At 43.1% G+C, this 23,967-nt stretch overlaps 1 protein-coding gene and 1 long non-coding RNA gene across 14 annotated transcripts in view; one reads left to right on the top strand and one right to left on the bottom strand.

Annotated features, from left to right (window-relative positions):
* The window catches only part of LOC148385953 (RNA-binding protein Musashi homolog 2), a 202,373-nt gene that overhangs the window by 55,305 nt on the left and 123,101 nt on the right, over positions 1 to 23,967 (bottom strand). For all 13 annotated transcript variants that reach the window (XR_015863269.1, XM_088399659.1, XM_088399653.1 and 10 more), the window contains exons 8-10: positions 15,705 to 15,787; positions 10,104 to 10,218; positions 6,028 to 6,102 (exon numbers count right to left, since the gene is read on the bottom strand). Coding sequence is in view for 12 of the 13 variants with exons in the window: in XM_088399659.1 (XP_088255785.1) it covers positions 6,028 to 6,102; positions 10,104 to 10,218; positions 15,705 to 15,787 (273 nt within the window). In the remaining variant the exon portion in view is untranslated. The remainder of the gene's footprint in view (positions 1 to 6,027; positions 6,103 to 10,103; positions 10,219 to 15,704; positions 15,788 to 23,967) is intronic.
* Positions 20,723 to 23,167, top strand: LOC148385955 (uncharacterized). Its single transcript, XR_015863271.1, has 3 exons — positions 20,723 to 21,068; positions 22,808 to 22,915; positions 22,976 to 23,167. It is a non-coding gene; the product is annotated as an uncharacterized LOC148385955 (long non-coding RNA).

Below are 23,967 nucleotides of genomic sequence, written 5' to 3' on the forward strand. Positions count from 1 at the left end.
GCATGCAAAGCGTATCAGGGATGTCAATTCCAATCACCCCCAACGAGGACTCCAGATGACATGGGACAGACTGGACGCATGCTACGGAGCACCTGAAGTAGTCGAAGAGGCTCTCTTCCAACGCATCAACAATTTCCCAAAAATCACCAACAAAGACTGCATAGCTCCATGAGCTCAGTGACCTCTTGATGGAATTAAGAGCAGCCAAGGCAGACGGAACCCTTCCAGGCCTTCAGTACCTAGACACAGCCAGAGGAATAAGTCCCCTGGTTCAAAGGCTGCCTTTTAGCCTGCAAGAGAAGTGGCGGACTATCGGATTCAGCTACAAACAACGTTACGGAGTTTCATTCGCCCCCTTCGGAATTTTCGTGGACTTCATCTTCTATCAGGCTAAAATCATGAATGACTTGAGCTTCAAGGCCATTAGCCAAACGGACATTCCTGAACCAAGCAAGAACACGAAAATGCACAGACAAAGGGAGATCTCAGTCCACAAGACGGACGTCGGTGCTGCAGAGCGCAGCGCTGGAGCCGAGAGCCCCGATCGCCAGTGCCCTATTCACAAAAAGCCCCACCTGTTAAGGAAATGTCGGGCTTTCCGGGAGAACCCATAGAGGAGAGGAGAGCGTTCCTGAAAGAGCACAGAATCTGCTTTAAATGTTGCACATCTACTAAGCACATGGCCCAGGACTGCAAGTATACAGCCACATGTTTTGAATGCGGGAGTGAGAAACATAACTCTGCACTTCACCTTGGACCAGTATCGCAGACCAAGGAGCCAGCCCCCACTACAGAGTATGGTGGGGAGCTAGCCCCTACAGCTCCTTCGGAGGTCACAAGCAATTGCACCGATGTCTGTGGTGGCGATCAGAGCGACAGATCATGCTCTAAAATCTGCCTTTTCAGGATCTACCCTGTCAACCATCGTGAGAAAGCGACAAAGGTCTATGCAATCATCGATGAACACAGTAACAGATCCTTGGCTCGTTCCGAGTTCTTTGACACCTTCAATGTCCAAGGGCCCCCTTCTCCATACTGTCTCTGCACATGCTCTGGAGTGACAGAAACCATGGGAAGAAGAGGTCCGGACTACTAAATCGAACACATCCAAAGTTAGGCGTCTCCTACCAAGTCTTGTAGAATACAACGAAATCCAAAACAACAGATCCGAGATACCAACTCCGAATGCTGCATCCAACCACCCTCACCTGAAATCAATTGCTCATCTCATCCCAGAACTTGAATAGAGCACTCCCATAATGCTTCTCCTGGGGCAAGACATCATCACGGCCCATAAAGTCCGCAGGCAGGTGAACGGTCCATGAGATGCTCCATTCGCCCAGAAACTCGACCTTGGATGGGGGATCGTCGGAAATGTGTGTTTGGGAGGGGTTCACAAGCCTGACACCATAAACGCCCTGTATAGCAGGACTGCAGAGCGGAAACGCCCCTCCATCTTTGAACCCTGCCTGAACGTCTTTCAGGTGAAAGAGAGGTACAGTCAATTCCAAGGCACTGATCATCCTAAACTACAGTCGACAGAGAAACTTACCGGCAACGGAGAAACCGACCAGCTGGGTTCTACAGTGTTTTAACAAACAAAGGATGATAATAAGGTGGCTCCCTCCATTGATGAACTCTCGTTCCTGAACATCATGGAAAGGAACCTAAAGAAAGACAAAGATAATAGCTGGGTGGCCCCGCTTTCATTTAAGTCACCAAGGCGTCACCTCCCTGACAACAAAGTCCAGGCCACAAATTGACTTTCATCACTGAGACGGAGTCTTGAAAGGAAACCAGCGATGAAACAGCATTTCCTCACCTGCATGGAGAAGGTCTTTCGGAGCAAACATGTAGAGGTGGCCCCTCCTCTGAAGTCACCATCCAAGGCAAAGACATTCTCAGAGAACTAACAAAGGATCATAGCGACTGGGATTCCCCTCTCCCACAAGAGATGGAGGAGACGTTGATCACATGGTGGTCTTCTTTGGAGGACCTTGGCGGCCTCCAGATACCTCGGACCTACGCAGAGATCTCTCTCTAAGTAATGTCACGCAGAGAGTTCTGCGTCTTTTGCGGTGCCGTAGCCTATCTTAGGCTAACAGATGCAGAGGACACCATCCGCGTGGGCTTCGTAATGGGTAAGGCTAAGATGGCCCCCATCCCCGAGCACACAGTGCCAAGACTCGGGCTCTGCGCAGCCGTCCTTGCAGTGGAACTTGCTGAAGTCATCTCCTCAGAGATTGACATGCAACTAGACGAGACTACCTTCTACAGCGACAGTAAGGTAGTTTTAGGATACATCAAAAACGAGACCAGACGCTTCTATGTGTATGTCAGTAACCGAGTCCTGCGGATAAGGAGGTCCTCTCGCCCCAAGCAGTGGCAACACGTGTCTAGAGAACTGAATCCTGCAGATATCGCCACGAGGTCCGTTACTGCTGCACGTCTCTCAGACTCCAGCTGGCTGTCTGGACCTGCGTTCCCGAAGCAGGCCCTTAAGGTCCAGCCTGAAGAAGACTCCTTCGAGCTGGTGAATCCTTCATCAGACCCGGACGATCCTTGCATTCTTACTCCAGCAACCCTTCTCACCCAGAAGGTGAGTGTACCTTTAGCCCTAGTCGGTGACTGGATCAAAGACCTCCACAAGTCCCAGTGGCGCCAAATCCAACATCTGGCCCAAACGTTCTGGGATAGATGAATGAAGCAATACCTCACATCACTTCAGCCAGGACAGAAGTGGCAGGCTCCCACCCCAGACATCCAGCCTGGGAACATTGTCCTTCTCAAAGACAATCAGGTCGTGAGAAACAAGTGGCCTCTGGGACTGATTACTCAGGTCTTCCCCAGCAACAATGGCATGGTACGTAAAGTCGAGGTCAAGGTCTCCAAGACAGGCGGGACAAAACTGTACCAGCGTCCCATCTCCGAGACGGTCCTCCTTCTTGCCCCTGATAAGAAACAGTAAGCACTGTATAATGGACCTTTAAGGTTGTGGCAAAATGCCAGATGCGGAGTGTCATGTCTTTGTAGTCGGTGATAATTGTCATGTCTTTGTAGTCTGTGTTCATTGTTACGATAGAGTAGGTCACGTGACTAGAATCAGGAAGTAAGCACATGTTAGTATGGTGTTGAAAGTGAACGCTGCTTGTTCTATTCTCTCCTGCAGTTCGTCAAAACTACTACCTACATTTTGTGTTATACAAGGCATCGTTGGTATGTACCTTTGTATAAGTTATTATGTATCGAAATACATCTTTTGAGTTCGGAAATGATAGTTTTCTGTGATGTTAGACGATTTGTTGGGAAAGCTAACGTCACGTCGGTTAGCATTGAGTTTCATGGCTAACGTCATTCTCCTGTCGCCCTATTGTGGCCGTAGTCAATGTGTTCATGTGTAATAAATATGTTAATAATGACTCACTAATTCATAGTTTAAACAGACAAATACAATAAATAAACACAGTGATTGTGTTACTATACAGTGATTCATAAGATAATAAGATGCGTTTGTTACAGTGACATGATAGAGATTTCATATTGATTTAATTCATTTAGTTTGTATGACTGATTATACAATGTGGTTTGTATTATCCCAGTTTCACCCTTTCCCTTGTTATTAAACCTGGAGTCAACCTTCAACCTGGCCTTCAGAGTCTTGATGAGTGAAAGTGGTTGAGCTTACTGTCTTCGGATATTCAACAAATTTGGAGTGCAGGATAGTCATCTTTTGAGTGAAAGGTGTCTTCGGTTTTAAGTACAGTGGGTCTACAAAACACTGTTGTATTTATGTGTACCTAGTCAAAATATCTATAAATTCATCAAATTGTGCCAAAATTAATGACTAAGTCGATAAATTGTGTCGATTATCCAGCACAGAGATTGCAGAAAGACTTATGACAAATTCAATTCATTTCTGTTATTTAGTTTTGGAAGTTCAGTCATGAACTAATGTCTAATTAAAGAGTTTAGAGTTTCATTTAGAGCTGCTTCAAATGCAACCTGCCAAAGCGGAAGAGCTCTAGCTTCATCAGTTTTCCTCTTCATTCACTTAATGTAAATTATTTACAACTTTAATAATGAACTTTTATACGATGCCAAGCAATCAATTAATTTAACACAGTCATACGGCCTTCTGGTTAAATAAGGGGGATCGTTATCAAAGAATAGCAAACCCCTAAAACGCAACTATGTTTTAAAAGATGACTATAACAAGTAAAAAATAACCTAGAAAAAAGCGCTGAGCAAATAAGTTTAAAAAAAAATTATTGGCATCTACATGCCTCTTCCCATTTTTCTTGATTACCACTGCAAATCACTCACTCGAGGCGTTACGCCCAAAGGCTGCTGCTGCTAGGCAATCACTGTGATTACACAAAAATGCAGCTTGGAAGCTCAGAAACTAAGAATATCAACGCGAGAGTAGCACAGCTCTCCCAAACAACCGAGGAAGAGCTTAACATAAAATTTAGAATGAATGGAATGCGGTAATATTTTCGTCCGTTTTCGGTGCGCACGCAACATAATTTACGCCAATGCAACGCTGTCTCCTCTCCATTTAGGCTGCAGGTTGTTCTTTTTCTCAGTTGAGATTTTTTGGACCTCCACTTGTGTGTCGGGACTGCCAGTTTGAGTTTTGCACTTGCTGTGAATTTTCCCTCACTGATATCTTAGTACATTCAGTCACTGATCATTGTTTTAGCACTGCTTTATCTTGACAAGTGAACAATTGCCTCAACACTTGTCTATGGTAACAGTGGACCCATGTGGTTTGCTGGGTGTAAAAAAATCTTTGGACCACTGCCTAGAATTTATGCCTCTTGGATCTGCTCCGCCATTTATTTTCAGCGAGGTTGTGTACAGTGAGAGAGAGAAAAAAAAACAGTCTGTTTCGACAATGAGGATGCTTCCACCAGTTTAGCAATGAAGGACACGAGTCAATATTTGTCCCGGGGTGATCTAATTTGGACAAGGCGTTTGATTTATACATAAAAAAATTCCAATTACCCCGTCAAGAGCTGAGCAAGTCCAGAGGACACCGTTTTAATCATACGGCTTTATCAAACTCTTTAAATTGAGTTTAACATGGAGAGGATAATGAGGATAATTCTGCCGCGGGGAAGGTGATATCACTTTATTTGCCCCAAACAGTAAACATTTAGAAAATCCATGCTTCACTAGATTTATTGAATAAACACTGACAGTTATTTCGCTCTGAGTCTCGTGAGTATCTTTTAAGATTTAGTTTGGAGACATGAGTACAAATGCTGTTCTAGATGTGGCTGCACACATAAATGCAATCGTTTGTCACGAGTGACATCATGGATGGGTCAGCAAATGCACATGTAGCGTGCCATACATTGTTGCTGTCATCTTGGACATATCAGCTCTGCAGGTGGTCTCAGCTGGACCTGTTGTGGTACCATTCCCGGATCCATTTCACAAAGATATTACCGACAACTGAGCTGCTGTCAGCCATTTCCCATTCCGGCTTATCAGTGGCAGGAGGGATTTCTGGCACAGCAAACAAAGTATGTGTAAAGTCCTTAAATAAAGCATGAAATGGAAGGGATCCCTGTGAGGCCTCTTGCAGTGGGCTGCTACACCTGCCATCCCCCCCGCAAAACACACACACACAATCTACCGCTTGGACTCCCATTAAAGTGCCTTTACCCTCCAAGTCAACATTTCTCATCCAGAAATTCATTCTTTTGGCTTCCTAAAAGCGCATTTCGCCTTTCTTCACCGAGGAATTTGCATACATTGGCTGGTGGAAAATGAAGAATTTATCCCATTTTTGTCATTTGGTCATGCTGGTGTTCAAGTCCAGCATCACATAATTGACTTTGCTACTTGTTGGCTCACAATAGCTGGTTAAGCAATCTGGACACGTCACATTCTTGTAACGCTGCAGGCGATTTGGTGACTGACGTGGATGTTGATGACCATTTATGTGTGCGTTATTGTGTGTGCATAACAAAGTACTGCCATCTTACTAATGTCTTGGAAAAAAAAAATGCAACTCACCAGGGAACTGGTAGCTGTAGCTGGGTGCGAATCCAGTGTATCCACGGCCATATGTAGCCACGATATTGGGGTAACCTTTAACAAAGAGATTGAAAATGCTTCAGACACACATTCAAAAATACAATTTGGTTTGAAAGTGATAATTATCTTTCTGAGCCGTAAGCCACACAGAAAGAGATCAAATGTGATCCTCTAAATAGCAGGAGATTTGGAAAGAATCTTTTATCAAGCGGACAGCCTAATATGTATCATGTCCGACCCTCATTTAGCCCGTTTGAAAAATGCCGAGGTAGAAGTCATTTACTCGCTCGCTTCCAGCCTAATAAAAAGAGGTGACATGTATTCATGGTTCATCATGTTTATGGTTAACTGTCAAGTGGAAAACATTCACAGTGTTGGCAGAGCGGCGACAAGTATCAGCCCTAAATCAATGGTCAACTGTCTTAATTAGATTAGCAACTAATTTTGATGGAACCGCTCTTATTGTTTTCCCAACACATCAGCCAGTCACAGCAATCCATCCAACAATGCGAACGGATTTAGACGAATCTCCCTAGAAGAAAGTCAACGAGTACCCTTAGGCAAGATCTTCTCTTGGTTTCCAATTCTTTTTATTGACCCAAAATGTTGAGGCATTTTTATAAGAGAGAGTAATACCATTGATGTCCCTCTTGGGAGCACAGCAGTTTATGTTTTGTGGACTGCACAGAGAGCTTCATACATTAAAGTTGCTGGATAAAGTTGCTCGAGTGTGATTTAGAATGGGACTGCCGGTAGCCCTTAGCTGAGCCACCGCAGTTCGCATGCCAATGCTTGACTCTTTACGAGTAAACAATCTTATTTAGAGTTTGGAGAATAGGATCGAGTTCCATTGCAAAGAAGACTGAAAAGCAGCAGATGTATTGTCTACCTGCTGTCACAATGCTTATTAGAACAGCAGAACCTAACAGTTCATTAGCTTGACAGGTTGAGACTGAAGCAGCTGTGGGCAACATATTGAGACAAGGAGGCGAGGGTGTGGTGAGGCAAGCAGAAACAAACAAAAAAAAAAAAACACGAGAAGAGTGGGTGCACGAGCAAGTGGGGCAACATGTGAGTCAGTGATAATTTAAGTACCATCAAGGACAATATAAACATACTGTGACTAACCCTCACATTATGCTATATGTCTCAGTCTTCCATAAGCTATTGCAGCCTACCAAGCATGACTCTGAACCTAATGAGAGGAACAAGTCCTTCAGGCCAGGACAAAAGACTGACCATACAACATGATGTTGAAAATTGGATAAACTCTAGAAGGACATTTTAAAACAAAGACATGCAAAATGCTCTATCCGGAGCAGTCCGCACAGTATTTTGCATGCATGCATTTTCATTGGTGTGTGAAAGCACGTGTGTTGATTCTGCTCTGTATGCGTCAGTGCCCGTGTCGGTTGGAATCAGAAAGGTTGACCTTGGTCATAAATATCTAATCAGTGTTTGCTGTCCATGAAAAAGATCAATTTATTCCTGACCCAATGGGAAAATGTGTCTGCCCCAACCATCTCCACCTCGCTCGCAGACAAAAAAAAATAAAAAATAAATGCTAGGCGGTGAGGGGGAACGTTAACCTGCTCTGGATGAATGTGTGAAAAAAGAAAAATCTTCATTAGCCTCTGATGAAAAGTCATCACCTGGAAGCCACAGATGGATAGCTTTCATAAAAGCCCCCATTGTTTGTTTGGGCTGAAAAGAAGTGAGATGTGATACAATGAAAAGCCATTACGGAGCAGCAAAAATGGGATATTACGTCTTTGATATTGTCAAACAGAAGAAATGCCAAGCCAAAATTGCTGCAAAGCCAGTCTTCAAGGTTGATGTGCCACATTTCAACCAAATTTGCTTGCGAGAGAGAGATAAATTTCCGTTTTGGCCCAAAGTGGCGCAAGACACTCACCTCATATCATGCATATTTTGAGGGGAAGAAAAACACAAGTGGCAGATAGAGAGGGGGGGGGTGTTAGCTATTCCATTAAATAAAGCCTGCCATTGTGTTTGTCTGGCCCGACGGCGGCATCTTTGCCTGCTCTTATTTGCCTTATTAATATGCATGCTAATGTACCTATTTTATGGCTCACCACCTCTGATTCACTTTAAAATCAATTATCCATCTGGCTCTGCCATATCTCGCTCAGGCTCAAATGTCTATTTATTTCAACAAACATACATCGGGCACAGCACAATAAAGATAAATGCCTCGATTAGAGGCAGTAAACAAAGGACAGAGGGAAGGCTTTAATGAGATTTGGCACAAAAGAACCTTACACTTTCTTAAATAATGAGCCAAGGGTCTTGTTTTTTTTCCAAATGCAAATGATATCAAGGAATGTTTGGCCGTCCTTGTTCCAATTTCATTTAGATAAGAGTGTCTCTAAACACGTTGGCTGTTAATATTCTCACATGAGCACATGACTGCCTTTCTGTCTGCTTCGTCCCGGCAGAAGAGAAGAGTGCTTCCCCTCCACAGACACATTAGTGCGTGACGAGTTCCCCAAAGTTCCCCAGGCCTTTCAAAAGATGCCGAAAAGAGGAGATGCAAGTGACTGATGTGAAGGAAAGTTGAAAATAGCTTCAGTCAAGTTCAATTAATCCCATCTGAATGATCACTCAAAGTGATTTGCTTTTTCCTTGCCTTTTTTTTCCTGGATGCCCGGGGTGCTAAAGTGTAGAACAATGTAGAAAAGTGGCAACTGTGTCCGCCCATGTATAAGAAACATGTATTCAAGACTCACAGAGTGGTGATTGATGATTACTACTGAACTTGAAATCTAACCCATCAAAAGAGATCCTATAGCTAAGAAACTTTTCTTCCCCAAACAGTCAAATGTGACCGCAATCCACGTTCTCAGGTGCTTCCAATATTGTGCTACCTGGTGCAGATAAAAATGCATGAATATGGCAAAGTGTGCACCTGCTGTACGTGGGGTGGGTGGGTGGGGGCGATCTACATGCAGAGCAAAACGAGTCTCATGCAATCAGCGGCGTGTTTCTTTTGCTTTTGAATGGAAAAATAAATCTTTGATGTGAGGGCAAATCCATTTGGGTGGGTCGCACATACAAATTACATGCATGGGAAGGGCAAGGATAGAGGGAGCGAGAGCAGGAGAGAAAAAAGAGGATGGGAAGCAGGATGGGAGAGAGTGAAATAGTGTTAAATAAAAAGGGCCAGAGGCTTGGGCAGGATGGTAATGAAGAGGGGTAGAGCAGCAGCTGAGGTCCCTGTAGATGAGATCTCTCCCTGACATGTGTGTCCCCTTCATTACCCATTAAGGGGGGCACAGTGATGAATCCTTAATATGACATTACACCAATTTTCCTCTTCATTTAGCCTGCTAATGTGCTGGTCTGCTCCTGTATGGCCAGGGGCTGTCTGCACGCACCAGACTTCACCAGAAATAGAGCACAGTGGCCACTGGTGGCATACCTAATTAGGGCCACTGTTCAACTAATGGGCCTTTTTTGACAAGCGGTTGCCTCCGTTGACTCTTTTATCGCACAGGTAGAAACCATGACCAAACGGCACACGAGTGCTCACGCCTTCCTTCAAAATGAAATCATATGAATTGAATGCCTTCACCCACATGGCGCACAAACATTTAAGCGCTAAATGACTTTCACAAATGAACTGTTTAGAAGCGACACTGCGACTCTAAAAATTGCGACAAACGTGTCACGAAGATGCCGTGCACAAAAGACAAAAAAAAATCCATTGGGATCATCATTTGAAAATTTTTAGGGTGTTATGCCATATTATTTCCACTTGCTGCTTTTCAAAATGATCATTTCAAAAGGCTCGATAAGGCTCGCTGCTGTCAAAAGAAACTCACAAAAACCATTTTCAAGTAATGGCCGACAAATTCACTGGCTATACTTCTAATACTGCTGTGATGGCTTTTCTACTCTTTAGATGGAACAAGATTTGTTGCCAGAAATAACATTTAAAAAGTTTTATGGACACATTATTGTGTGTGTGTGTGTGTGTGTGTGTGTGTGTGTGTGTGTGTGTGTGTGTACGTGTGCGTGTGCGTGTGACTTACTCAGCATGCCCATCCCTAGCATGAAGGCATCCATGGTGTAGGGCAGACCCCTGGCTCGCCCTCGTGTTCCAGGAGGGAACATCACCTCCTTGGGCTGGGCCTTCTTACATTCTACCTATGGAGACAGACAGAGAAAGACACAGCACAGCCAAAGCATTAGACTGTGCAAGCACACAAGCAGACAGATCTGACAGGGCTGTCCAAACTCTTTAAGGTAGTTTTCTATTTGACTTGCAGAGCTCAAGATGTGTTCCATGGAGAAAAACAAGACAGAGTCAATCCGAGCACCTCGCATTTTAGAGGCAGGTCCCTGTGGAAAACTTACAATCATGCTCTGGCTTCTTTCAAGCAAAGGTTATTGCTCTGGTGGGCATGTGCCCAATGCTTTGGGGAAATACACGCTAAATACTTTCAAAGACTTTTGGAGAATACAAAGTGGAAGCAGCTCTGCATGCTCTCCAATGACATGAATTGCTGGGGGAAAAGCGGCTTTGCTTAATCTGTTAGCTGAATCATTAAATTCACCACTTAGCTATTGTCACCTAATGACGTAATGACTGCTTCCTTCAAACTGCCAAGAGTGTGTGAAGGAGAGAGATGTGGAGCTTTCAAGAGTTAAAGAAGGTGAAAATAGAGGAGGACAGACTCAATGAAGAGTCCATTCTCAACAGAATCATTAAGTAATACCATTGTGAATGAGGAAAATCATATTTTCCACATGGAAGCTTTTCCAGACTGAATTTTTTGTGCTATCACAAATGTCGGCTTTTGCAACTTTTCGGGAGGTCTTGTCAACACATAGGACACTGTATACATTTCTTGCATTGATGCTTTTTTCATGAACAAACAGAAGATAGAAATCCTCCAGTTATGACCATTTCAATATATTTCTCATAAGTATGTAAAGCACAAAGGTGGACTGGAAATGACTGTCCTTCAGGGAGAAGTGTGGGTGTGTTTGTGTGTGCGGCAGGGGAGGTGGAGAAGAGCTCTTTACCTTCATCCAGCAGTAGACTGGCAGGTGAAGTAAAGGACTTTTCTCATTCGTTGTGTTTTGGAAATGCTAATTCATAGGGAATGTGATCAGAGAGTGATCAGAATCAATCAAACAGTTCCTATAACATTTTTTGTTTCACAATACTTGATACATGTTGTACATAAATGCATATACTACTGCCTTTTTTACATATTTTACATTTCATATGCTTTTTACACTTTATCTTGTGTGCTCTAAAGCTCTTTTATTTAAATTTGCTTTTTTGCACCAAAGGGAGCATCGCTCAAATTTCGATTTACTGTGTACAGCGACAATAAAGGCGATTCTGATTCTAACAAAAACGCATATTATTCAGCGACGGAGCTAAAGGGGGTGTGGCGGGGACAGGCCCCCCTGAAATATCCTTGGAACCCCCCCCCCCAGGTGTGGGAATTTTAGCGCCCATACATCAGAACACACCAATGATTTCTTTTTATTAGAAGACCCAAGAGCAGCACCGATATTTTCGCTCAGCTGACTGCGCGGATGGATAGGGTTGACTGCTTGAAACAGATAAAAAAACATTTGCTGCAGAGACCGATGAGCTCGATAAGATTATTAAGATGCCTGAGCAAAGGGACACAGTATACTAATAGTGACATATTGTACTTTTAGAAAATTTAACATTTGGATAAAGCAAAATCCCCTCAGTGTTTAGAGTCTCAAAGGAGCTGTTAGATCTGATGTTTCTTCTGTGTGCTTTCTGTAAAAGCCGAGGAATATGAAGTCATTTTAAGGACTGCACACTCCCTGTGGTGCTTCAATATTCCGAGATGCTAATGTCTCCACGCATACAGACACTTTCAAGTGATGCCATCATCAAATGTCTGCCATCACTTGCAAATTTGAGCACTGTTTGAGCTCTCCTCAAATGTCCCAAGCATTGAGCATGGTGGACTTTACCGCCTTCACCGCTCATCGCTTTTCTTCTTCTTCAAGTGTAAACATGCCATTACTTACAGGCCGGAATTTGCAAGGCAACTTTCCATGTGGAACTGACTCGCCCAAACAGTGCCCCTTCTCCCTCATTAGGCACATGATGTGCAAACACTGCAGAACATTTCCATTAAAAAAATACTCTATGTATTTTTCAAGCCATTTTCAACAGCACGCTGAGTTCATTTTTTATGGTAGTTTTCAGACCAAAATACTAGTCATAACACATTAAGTCTGCGGCAATGATGATTTAGCTCCAAAAGACAATTTTACAATGTCAGAAGGCAAACCAGACGCAAACGTGCGCAAACACCCACCCACACGCAATTCCTGATGTGTACTTTAAATGCTTCTTATCTATAATGTTCAGCGGCAGTGTGACTGATTGGTTTGCAGGGTTCACAAGCAACTTCACAACCAGTCCAGCTGGAAATTGACAATTCAGAAGATGCGACTAATTAAAAGCTATTGCGTCGGTTTTCAGATTGGTTTAAGGGGCTTGACAAAGTGTCATGCTTTTGATCAGTAATGCTTTTTGTTGATTAAAGCTATGTGAAACAGCAGCCAAGAGGCGGATCAAAACATCAAACTGTATTTTGCTGTGATACATGTGGTGTGCTGAGGAACATCAAGACCGCATTATTAGCGTGGATATGCTCACATCACAGTGACTGTCTTGTGATGCCGATACACACTACACGGCCAGGTCTATGCAAAATGTTATAGTTGTTGCTCTAAAATAGAGGACAAGGCCACTTTTCATTATTTTAGTTTTTCTCTCCTAAAATATGTTTTCTCTCCTAAATATGTTTTATATCAATGCCAATAGCAGCTTTAAAGTGGCATTCTCTTATGGCACTTTTATTCATATCCCTTTCATATCCCTTGAAATGTATTGTTATCTCCTCAGAGCACTAATTGGGTGGTTGTGTCAGGAAACCAGAGTGAGAAACTGATGACAAAGACAAAATTCCTCCCTCCTGTTGTGAGCCTTGTTTATTGAAAAGAAAAGGAAAAAAAGAAGAATCAAATTAAATTAAATGTAAATTTTAATCACTGGCCTTTTTTTTTTTATCATGGTAAGAACAAAAATGAAGTCTGAAAATCAAACAGTGTGACTGGCTATACACTCCTGGAAAGCAACAAATTACGCGAGCAGATCTGGTCCACAGAGTCAAGACTTAAGTGGACATTAGTACAGCAGAGAGAGAAGGTTGTGAGCGTCTTGCTGAGCAGCGGCCTCATTTTAATTATAAATAGGACATACAGTGTCAGGGAGGAAGTGCTCCTGGTTAGACCACACATGGACTCAAGGTGACATCGGCCACCACACCAAAGGGTCACTCATTCATATTGAGGCCCAGCGGTGACCTTGTGCACTTCCGAGAGGAAGAGCATGGAGTAGGTGGGCTGCCCTACACGTCACGTGCATCGCCCTCACGACTTGGGTGAATTTCTGTCTCAATCAATTATTCAAGGACCATCTTCGATAATACTCACAGGGAGGATGGATGAGGTCTATTTCTGTATAGTACTTCATAAAAATGAAGACAGGAAGCATTTTTTATTCCATGTGCTGGTGCTTAAAGAAAGCCAATAACCACCAGCCTCCTCTGCGACTCCACGGCAACTCCGAAGGGTCTTTGAAAAATGCTCTCAACGCTCTCCACATCCTTTCCTTTTTGTACACGTCAGCACTTTGAGGGCCACGCTTATTTCCTGCATACGGGGACATTTATCTTAGGTGTTATCAAGAGGGCCTCTCGCAAAGGTGACAAAAGCCTCGGAAAAGCCTAAAGCTTCTGGGCGGTTCTCTAACATGGGCCCCCTGGCCCAGAAATTCTGAATTTTCTGGGAGTCACAAAAGACTTCAGGAGAGAGAGAATGAAAAAAACACAACACGAAGCAGCCGTAGTTTTAGCTTTAATTGGAATCTATCTTATCATATTGGCTGTGTAAAAAAAAATCGTTTATGTTATCCTATAATGAACTAACTATATGTGTGGTTGTGGCTCCTGTTCACGCATTAACCGCATACATGAGCAACATTTTGGAAACATTGTTTCACAGGCCTTTTCTCATTAGTTGTTGCTACAAAATGCAAAGGGAAATGCAAATGATGCATTTCTATGTCTAATGAGCATTATTACTAGCACACAACTATCTTGTGATTAGCACTCAGAAACAGACAGTGATTTGGACTGTAATTAAATGTTAGAATAGCTCCAGAGGATGAATCCACAGTTTGTAAACAATAAATTTTTCATCCTGTATACATTAAGCACAGGTAAGGGGACAAATGGCATTCCCTTTGCTTATTATTTTAGGACACATAAAAAAAAAACTATCTTTGCCATTTATATTCAAGCTTTGAGTGTAGAGGTATAAAAATGTCAACAGTGTGCTCCAACTAAATGTCACAGGATGTGACAGAATATCTTTTCTACAATAATTTCAAAAACACTTTAGAGCACAGAATAGGATGCAGCACTGAAGCATAGAGGAGTGCACGCCGGGGTCATGTGTGACCCGGGCTGGTCCCTGGTGAACAAGGTTCTACTACACTGGTCCTGTCTGTCAGACAGACAGTCAGTCTGTCAAGTTGTGGAAAAGGCCAGAGGGAGAGGGGAAGGGGAGGGGCACTTTGAGAAAACTGAAAGGCAATATTCCCTCCAGTCAATAACACAACGGCTCAAGTCCCATAATTTTCATTCATCAGTCCTCATGTGTGCAGACCATGCTTTACTAGTATGACAGTTAAGAATGTAAAGGCCATCTACAGCTTTGATAATGCTCACATGAGCCTGGAACAGGTTCATGCAACTGAAAGGCTGAGGAAACAATTGTACTTGCATCCCGGAACTTGCCAGATTCTGCTGCAATCACGAACGGATATCTCTCCAGAGGTTTGCGTGGTGGAAATGTGGTGGAGGTGGACTCAGAGTCATGACGCAGAGGATCGGTTACTCGAAATCATCGTTTAACGGCAAGACAAGTATGCCTTTGAGTGCCCTGAGATGACCGAGCTCCAAGTGTAAATACAACAAGCACCACAGGAGCCTGTGGAAGGCGTTAATCTCCAACTAATGAACTCAGACTCTGCTTGCATCATCCCTGGACCTCGTCACCTTTGTGTGTGTCTCTAAATGTGTGTGCGTGTGTTTGGGATTGTGGAAGAGGGACAGGCTCCCAGTCTCCTGTCTCTCAGCCTGACAGGCACAACTCAGTCACACAATTTCACGCTTTGTGGCCAGTACACACCACTACTTTCCCATCCCCGAAACCCACAGAACCACAGGGGGTGGTGTGTGCTTGTGAGTGGGGCTGGCACTCTCAAACACACACTTGTACACATTCTTTCACACACACTTGCACGCACGCACACACTTGCACGCACATGCACATGCACACGCACACACACACACACACACACACACACACACACACACACACACACACACACACACACACACACACACACACACACACACACACACACACACACACACACACACACACACACACACACACACGCACACAAATATTCAAGCAAAAAATAAATACATCAAATATTAATCCCTCAATGCGCACCTGAAATTGAAAAAAAATAAAATAAAGAATGGACTTACCATTTTATTATTGATTTCATGAAAATGAATTTCACAGACTTTCTCAACGATGTCTTCACTGTCAAAAGTTATGAAACCAAATCCTGTGCAGAGAGAAGCAGATGGCAGGGAGGGAGAAAAGGGGGACAGGAAGTTAGTAAAAACTTTGGAGGAAATGGACAACAAGGCTGACTGTGGATTGCATATCTTTGTGGCGAGTGAGCGTGGCCTTGCGAAGGTACGACACATTGTCCTCTTTAAATCAGGAGGAGGATGAAAGCTGCCACATTAATCGGGACAACCCAAAACCCCTCCCACAGATGGGCAAACTTGCACAAAGCTCATTGGATGAGATTCAGGAAGCCCTTTAGCATCTGAATTTCAGGATATATTTTTCTTCTGTTATTTCAGTGGTTCTTAACCTTGTTGGAGGTACCGAACCCCACTAGTTTCATATGCGCCTTCACCGAACCCCTTGTTAGTGAATTTTTTTTTTTTTTTAAATTCAAGACATAGATGTTTTTTACTAATGCACAAAATGAGCTGTGCATGAACATCACCTTGTTCAAAGAACAAAACCAACACACTGCATGAACTTGCAACAAATTACATACTGGCAAATCAGAAGCTACACGATGACACAGGTTTGTTCAGACCTCCTCAGCGGGTGTCGAACCCCAGAGGCCGAACCCCTAGGGTTCGATCGAACCCAGGTTAAGAACCACTGTGTTATTTAAATGCAACTGTCCTTATGTTAATGTCGGCTGGCCGGCTCTGTTGTCATTTACACTAAGACTTTCATGCTGTATTTATAATTGGAAAGCACAACTTCTCTTTTAACACAGAGGGAGAGTCATGAAGGTTTGCGCCTTGTGAACACAAGTGGAATGTGATGCTCGCTTAGGCGTTTTGATGGTGATGCACAAAGCAATCTGCCTCCTCTATAGCAGCAAAGCGATGTTCTATTCCTTTTGCAAAAGAGGAACCGGCGCAAAAGGGAAACAGTTAGTGGATAAAGCAGCAAGAGCAACTGAAAGGAGATGAGTTTCTTTTCAAAGAGACCGAGGCCAGACGATGAAATCAAACTAACTCTGCTGGAGATTTCACAGCAAACACAGCGCCGGTCTAACTGGGATGCTCCACGGGAAACACCGTCAAATTATTACCATGGGATGTCAGATGGGGTAAGAAGAGGCAAAATCTACTGAGTGTGAAAATCATCATCGAGTCAATACACGAGCTGTGACAAAAATGCAGTGTTGACAAGATGATCATGCTCACTTTTGTTTTATATATCTTTATTTTTACATTTTTTATAGAAAGTCTCATATTTTCTTTCTGTCCCCCCATGGCAATAAACAAAGCCTCCTCCTTCACATCTTGTGAATGTGTGAGCTGATTAAACACGGACAACATTTAATCTAATGAGATCTTAAGAGACTGAGCACCATTTTCCACCGAGGCACGTGTACGCCAAGCTGCAGTGGGGAGAGCACAGCGCACAATTGTTCAAGTGGTAGTGGGGGGCTGAGGGAACGCTGATGACGACAGGCAGGAACAGGAGGAAGATTCTTCTCCTGCTCACCCCACCTTCATGCCAGCGCACGGAGCACTTTTGACAACCAACAAATCAACCGCCAGGAGTAATTTGTCACAGAGGGCTGTGGGAGGAAGGAACCGAGTCTGGGGGGGAAAGGGAGGAAGGGAGCTGTATCTGAGGGCAACGTGCAAGAGGAAAAAGGTGGAAATGAAAGGAGAGGGAGCGAGCGAGCGAGACAGAAAAAGTGACAGGGGGAGAGGTTAGCGCGCATGGCCCCTGTCGCCACACTCCTTCCTGCAGCTACAGGCAGCTCCTCCATCAACTGACAGGACATTTTCTCCTGCACCATTCTATCCACTTGGGTCAGGCCAGAGCCACATCAACACAGATACACACCAGCCGGGCCTTTCTACACATGACTGGATGTTTCAAAGAACAATGAGATGCTTTGCTGTGGTTTAAACTATACAACATGTCTCCCCCCCCTCCCCCCTATCCTTGGTTCAGCACACATCATTTAAGTCGCTCCCCTAAGCATTCACTAAACTTCCAGACCTGCCGTTGTAGCTGTGCGATGCTGTGCATCCCATTTTCCACACCATACAGACAATAACAAGCACAAAATAGCACCAATTGTCTTGACGTGTTGCGTCCCTTTCCCTCCATTGAACATGACATGAGGATGACCTCCACAAGACTATTAAAGAGTGTCAGCCCTGACAGACACAAAAGAGAGAGGTGTCATCACGCTCACAATGAAACGCCCCCTTACAGCTTAAACAGTAGGCTGGAAATGGAAACACAAAGCGTAGTCGTCTGATAGAATGGGTAATAATAGGTGTTGCGGGGCCGTCGGCTGAAGCTACGACTGCGCTCGCCTCACACTTATTAGCTGAAGCTTGGCCTCGCTTGTCGCCTTGACTTTCGCAGCCTTTTTCCAGCTTCATCAGTCGTAGCGCAATCGGGGCGTGTTTATTTCACTCAAATTAGCCCTGCGATGAATCATCTCTCTGTTAAGTAAGTTGGCTAACACTTATGATAAGGTCAAATTTGTTTGCTATCCTTGTTTCAAATTACATCACTGAGAAACAGAAGCTTACTATTTTTTTGCACTTGAATATTATACATTACAACAAACAGTATCTTGTACCTCAAGCAATACTTGCAAAACTGGATATTTTGTTCTATTTATCCACATTAAAGCCCACCAAGGGATGTGGAGCTGCATGAAAGGTAATTTAGGTCTGTATGTATCTCGCTCATTGTGGGCCTGTGCATTGACATCTTTGTGGATAGTCTCAAAAGTTGTGATAGAGTTGTGAGGCTATCTTAAAACTTTAAATGACATGCTTTTATTTTTATGTTTAACCCCCCGACATGGAGGCTTGCAAATGCTTTGGTATTGATCAACTGCAGCAATTATGTGGAGTAAATTGTGAATTACTTAGCCGGTCATTTTCTCCTAAAGTCTTGTGAATCAAAGTTTTAATCAGCCTGCACACAGAAACCAAGATCTACCAATATGTCTGCAAACTACCTGCGGTCTCAACTGATCCTCCTCTCCTTCTCCTCCTTGAATATTCAGCAATAATTGTGCATGATCAAACCCTCACCTGTCCAATCAGCAGGCAGAGCAGCGCAAGCTTCTGAAGTGAACTGTTGGTGTGCATGCCCTGGCGTCTAAAGTCCCTTTTTTAAGCACGGCAGAGAAGCAGACATCCACGGCACAGTTTGATGCCTTTGATCAGTATTTCCGTATGCAATTACTACAGATCGAGAGCCCCGGGGATTAATCCCCTGTTTAATATGGCTAATGCCATGAACTCTCCAAGACCAAAGGACACGTGATAAGAAATTACATACTGAGGTATGGAAGCCTACTAAAACTAATACTGCTACTACTAATAAAAATCAGCGAGTCAGTAAGAGTAAGCACATCCTGCAAGCCAAAATACAATGAAAATGTAACACAAATACAAGGAGATGTGATGATGTAGGTGTGCAAATTGCCTCCTTTAAATTTGACCATTATAATTCTAATTTTGCACTGCAAGGTCAACAACATCAACACTCAGTTTGACGAGACATTAGGGTGATGATTACGTGTCGGTGACTTGTAAAAGCATTAGGTGATGGAAGGATTGGCCTAAAGTCATTTTAAGAGCAGAACTTTGCACATGCTGGCATACTTGATCAAAGAAGTTAACAAAAAAAAAAAGTAAATTTACTTGTGCAGTAAGTCTTTTTTCATCCATGTCTCTGTGATGTTTATTCATGATTAGAACAAACTTAAACTGGGTAACAGAGTCTAGAGTCACAAAAACAAACAAAATTGGCTCCTCGGTTCACAAACTTTTTAATTTTGTGACTCTGTTGATAAATTGAAATGTTTGCAAAATTAAATGTTCAAAAACCAAAATATTTTTACCATGGAAACACAATTATCCATTCCAGGCCCAGCACAAAGTTACATTTATGTTATCTTTGTCAATAACATGATGTGTTCCGTTACAAATCACATTTTATATATATATTTTTACTGTATTCTTTGTCAACTTTGGTACTAAAAATAGCTAGCATAGCTAACGTGACTTCAAATCAACCACTATTTTCAGAAAACCTAACCTGATTGACATAATTTGTTTTTATCATCCACTAGTTAAAGAGGTGAGAAATGTTTGCTTCCATTAAAGTCCAATATGTGTGGTTTTGTTGCATTTCTTTCACAGCAATTTGGCTCAGCATGCATGCTGAGGAAACTAGTTTGTCTGCGCCTCTAAGTAGGTCAGCTTTTCAGAGTTGGCCATCAATTTCGACTGTCCTACTTTAAAAGGTGCCCCGCCTGGATATAGACACACAAACATTTGTATTACATTGAAAAACTCAAACCTTGCAGCATCGTCTTCATTTACATTGTTCTTGCAGATCTTCATGTTAGCATTAGCTTTGCCTAATCGTACGGGTGACAGCAACTATTGTTCAACACCCATTTAAGCTTCTAATGCATTCCGAGCTGCAGTGGTCAGCATGAATGTGCATCGAAATAGCAACGTGGTGTGTGCATCTGGGAAATGAGTATCTCTCTGCTGACTTCTATATACGTACTTTTAAAAAAAGATTTCCCTACAGATAAAAGAGCTCATTAGTGCCAAACAATATAGAGTATGTCCAAGAGTTTATTTCTGTCTGCTGTATGATCAGAGGACTGCGAGCACTAACTGAAAGGAAGCAATTAGCCGTGGAGAAGGTGACCACGTACTACCTCTTTGCTCCCTGGCACCCAGACAGCAAACTAAAAGCAAGTGGACTTAAAGGGCTAAGGGGAGCACTTGGCAATGTGAGCAAATTCACTTTTAATAAACAAGACGAAAAGACATTGCTCTTGTCACGGCCCTCCCCTGCCTGTTGTGGGAGGTTTTCCATGGTAGGCAGGGGTGGGGCCACCTGAGTGGTGGCACCTGTGCGTTTAAATTGTTTATGCTGTGCTCATTCACTCTCTCTGCTCTCTCCCCAACAGGTAACACGTTTGGGTTTGTCTTCAGTTCATCTTGTTATATTGGATTTATACAGGAAAACAACTTCACATCCACCCAGTCATTCGCATTCATGCGCTACATACACAACTGATTCCTACTCACACTTACATACGTTATTTTGGGATTCAACTATTTTTAGTATTTGTGAAATAAACCATTTTGATTGGCCTGAGCCCTTTGAGTTAATTTCCCCACAGTTTGTTTGTGTTGTGACTTGCCGTTGAGCCAGGCTTGTGACACTCTTCCCGAGCCACACCAAAGTAAAGAAGTGAAAGCCCATGAAGCGTCAGCCACAAGGGAACTTTGGAGGTGAGGTTAAACATGACAGAAAAGAATGGCCCGAAAATGATTTCATTGCCTATTTCTAGAAATTTTGTGACTAGACAAGACCAGTCACGTTCTGTTGCCGCACAGTTAGGGACCCCTGCTTTCGACCAAGTATCATGAGATGAGATAGGAAGGTTTCGACCGCAAGAGAATGCTTCATTTAAGAATGTCAGCCTCCTTTGTGCCAAGCAATAGTCCAGGCCCAATAGATGTCCCCATTTCTATCACACGCGATGACAACCAATGGAGGCGAAGAGTGCCAGCATTAGGTCAGGACAGAAGTTTTTTTTCTCTCTCTGAAAGCCTTTCAGACCCTCTGATGAATTTCTTTTGAGAGGTGAAGCAATGAGGGACTTTGGTGAAATGAAACACACACCTTTTGTATTTTGTGATCATTTGATATACAGTAGATACTGCAGCTGTTTCATTAAACTTGATTAGCATTTCTTGCTCCACAAGAATGTGGAAAGTCTGCTCGGGAATAATAGGTGGTGAATGTGTGAAGGCAGTGATGGAAAAAGATTACAGCAAAGGTTTGCAACAGATGACTCTAGAGACGGTGAAACGTAGCTAACTCGAGTGTCTTTGAAAGACCAGCAATTAGATGTGAAGTCGTTTCACGTCAATTAGGTCTATATTTTTATTGAGCTGACGCACATTTAGCAGAAATGGCTTTTAGTGAGCTTCCAGATGAAAATCTCCCAAGTGTGTACGTAGCTCATATTTCACTTGAATGCAGAAGAAAAATCATGACAGTTGCAGCTAGTCTGTCCTCTTAAGAATAACTCACATCATGACATCATTACCCCATCAAGCACGGCGTGATGTCACTTTAACCCCAGCGACCCTCACGATCAGAGCATGCTCAGCCGCTGTCTCAGCTGGACCGCTACTTTTCATAAAAAACGCACACACTTGTCAGGAATAGCACCGTGGTTCACTCAGCCTGTTTTTATACAGTCAAAATAGCACGACATCTTCGTAACTCAATAATATCCTTTCATCCGTGACTTTGGGCAGTCAGAGGAGATGAAAAAGCGTCTTGGATGACCATTGTCATCTTGCTTTACGTAGGAGTATATCCGAGATAAAGATTTGTCCTCTTCATTGACAAAGAAAATCAAAGCGCTGCACAAGCAAAATAGTGCATTCAGGCTACTTTTACAATGTCTGGAACCAGAAAACCAACGGCATGCTTGTCACATGAATACTTTTTCTTCGATTCCATTCCTTGATGTTTTTAAGTTCATGAGGAGTCACGATCAAAACTACGATTCAGTTTTGATTGCCCAGCCGTAATGACCAGTTCAGTTATCAAATAAAACGTACACAGTGCTTAGAGCCACATACACAAGCATACGCGCGTTAAATCCCACTCGTGCTGCACTTGGGGAACTGAAAGGACTTTGCCTCTGTGTTTAGTTTCTCTCTGAAGTTTACTTTTTCAAGCGAGGGGGGAGCTCAATTCAATCTCAAAGCTGACATCTGCGGTGAGTTCGAAATGAGTAGATTTAATCCTGCGCAACAAGCCCGAGCAAAACAGCAGCGGAAACTCTCCAATGCTCTTACAGTCCATGTTAGCACCTTCACTGACCAGATGATTGACATGAGCGCGGTTATCCATGCAAGGATAGCGCGGCGGTATTGGAGAGAGCTTCAAAAGCAGATGACGCACGGCCTTCTCCTTTGGCTAAACTTCCTGTATTTGGCCTTTGACGAAGGGGCGGATCAATCCGCCAGGCAGCGTGACTCTGGACCCCCACTACCTGGAGGATGCGCTTTGAACAATCCGGCTAGGGTCATTCTCCCTGCGCTTCATCATCTTAAAGGTCAGACAATCCAAATAGATTGGAAGACACTTCAGTTGCAGAATTGCCATGAACCTACAGGTGACCATGAAGAGCGTCTCCACCGGGCATCCAGAGAGGTCACAAAAACAGCGGTCATGTTAAGCATGGGATTGTGTGCGTTGCAGTTCTTAATTTATGACACAGAGTGGCGCTGCTCTAAGCAGGCAATCACTTGAGACTTGGAGGCGTGGTGTCACAACAATGTTCCAGGCACACTGGGAAGGAAAAATAAATCACTCAAGTCAAGAGAGAGTGTGACTGTTTAATATGCACTCCAAAGATGTCTTGTGATATCTGTGGCCGTTTTTTTTTCTTTTGTATTTACGCTGCCATGCATATCTGAATTGGGCCACTTGAGAGCAAAAAAAAAAAAAAAAAGTGTCACTTGAACCATACAGTGTAATTCTTGCCATAATTGTGAATCAAATGTACATGTAGTTACACAATTAAAAAAAAGATTTAGCTATTTAATTGGAATTGGGCCCTTGGACCCAAAGTATAAATCCAGCCAATTTTTCACACTAAAGTTGAAGGAATAGTTATGCGCTGAGGAAATAGCAGAATCCAATAGCTTCAGTTACAAATTTCTATTTTTACTTGACATGTAACAAGAATGGCTGATAGACACCACATGGGACATGACAATCTATTGTGTGATGAGGAGGAGTTCTTTTATTTGATGGGTCTGAATAATGATGCCATTTTTATCACAATTGGCTTTTTATAACATTTGGCTCAACTCACTGTCAGACAAATTTCAATATTGCCTTCCTGGTCTGGTTATTTTGTATTGGTGCACTTGTATGTGTTGTGATGCAGGCTTCATGACGGAAATAGCGACAGAAATAAATTCAAGGTCAACTGCTGGTTCCACTCCAGCGAGAAAAGCTACTTCTAAGCTTAATGACAAATGATAGGCAAAGATTAAACTGGAAATTAAATTCTGCCATTTAGTAGAATTGAACTTTACTTACTTTATAATTGACGTAGTATACATTAAATGTAATTAAGTTAGTATTCATCGGTGATGG

This window comes from Syngnathus floridae, chromosome 15 (assembly GCF_059516105.1).
Source record: "Syngnathus floridae isolate MCC-2025c chromosome 15, RoL_Sflo_1.0, whole genome shotgun sequence".
Classification (NCBI taxonomy): domain Eukaryota; kingdom Metazoa; phylum Chordata; class Actinopteri; order Syngnathiformes; family Syngnathidae; genus Syngnathus; species Syngnathus floridae.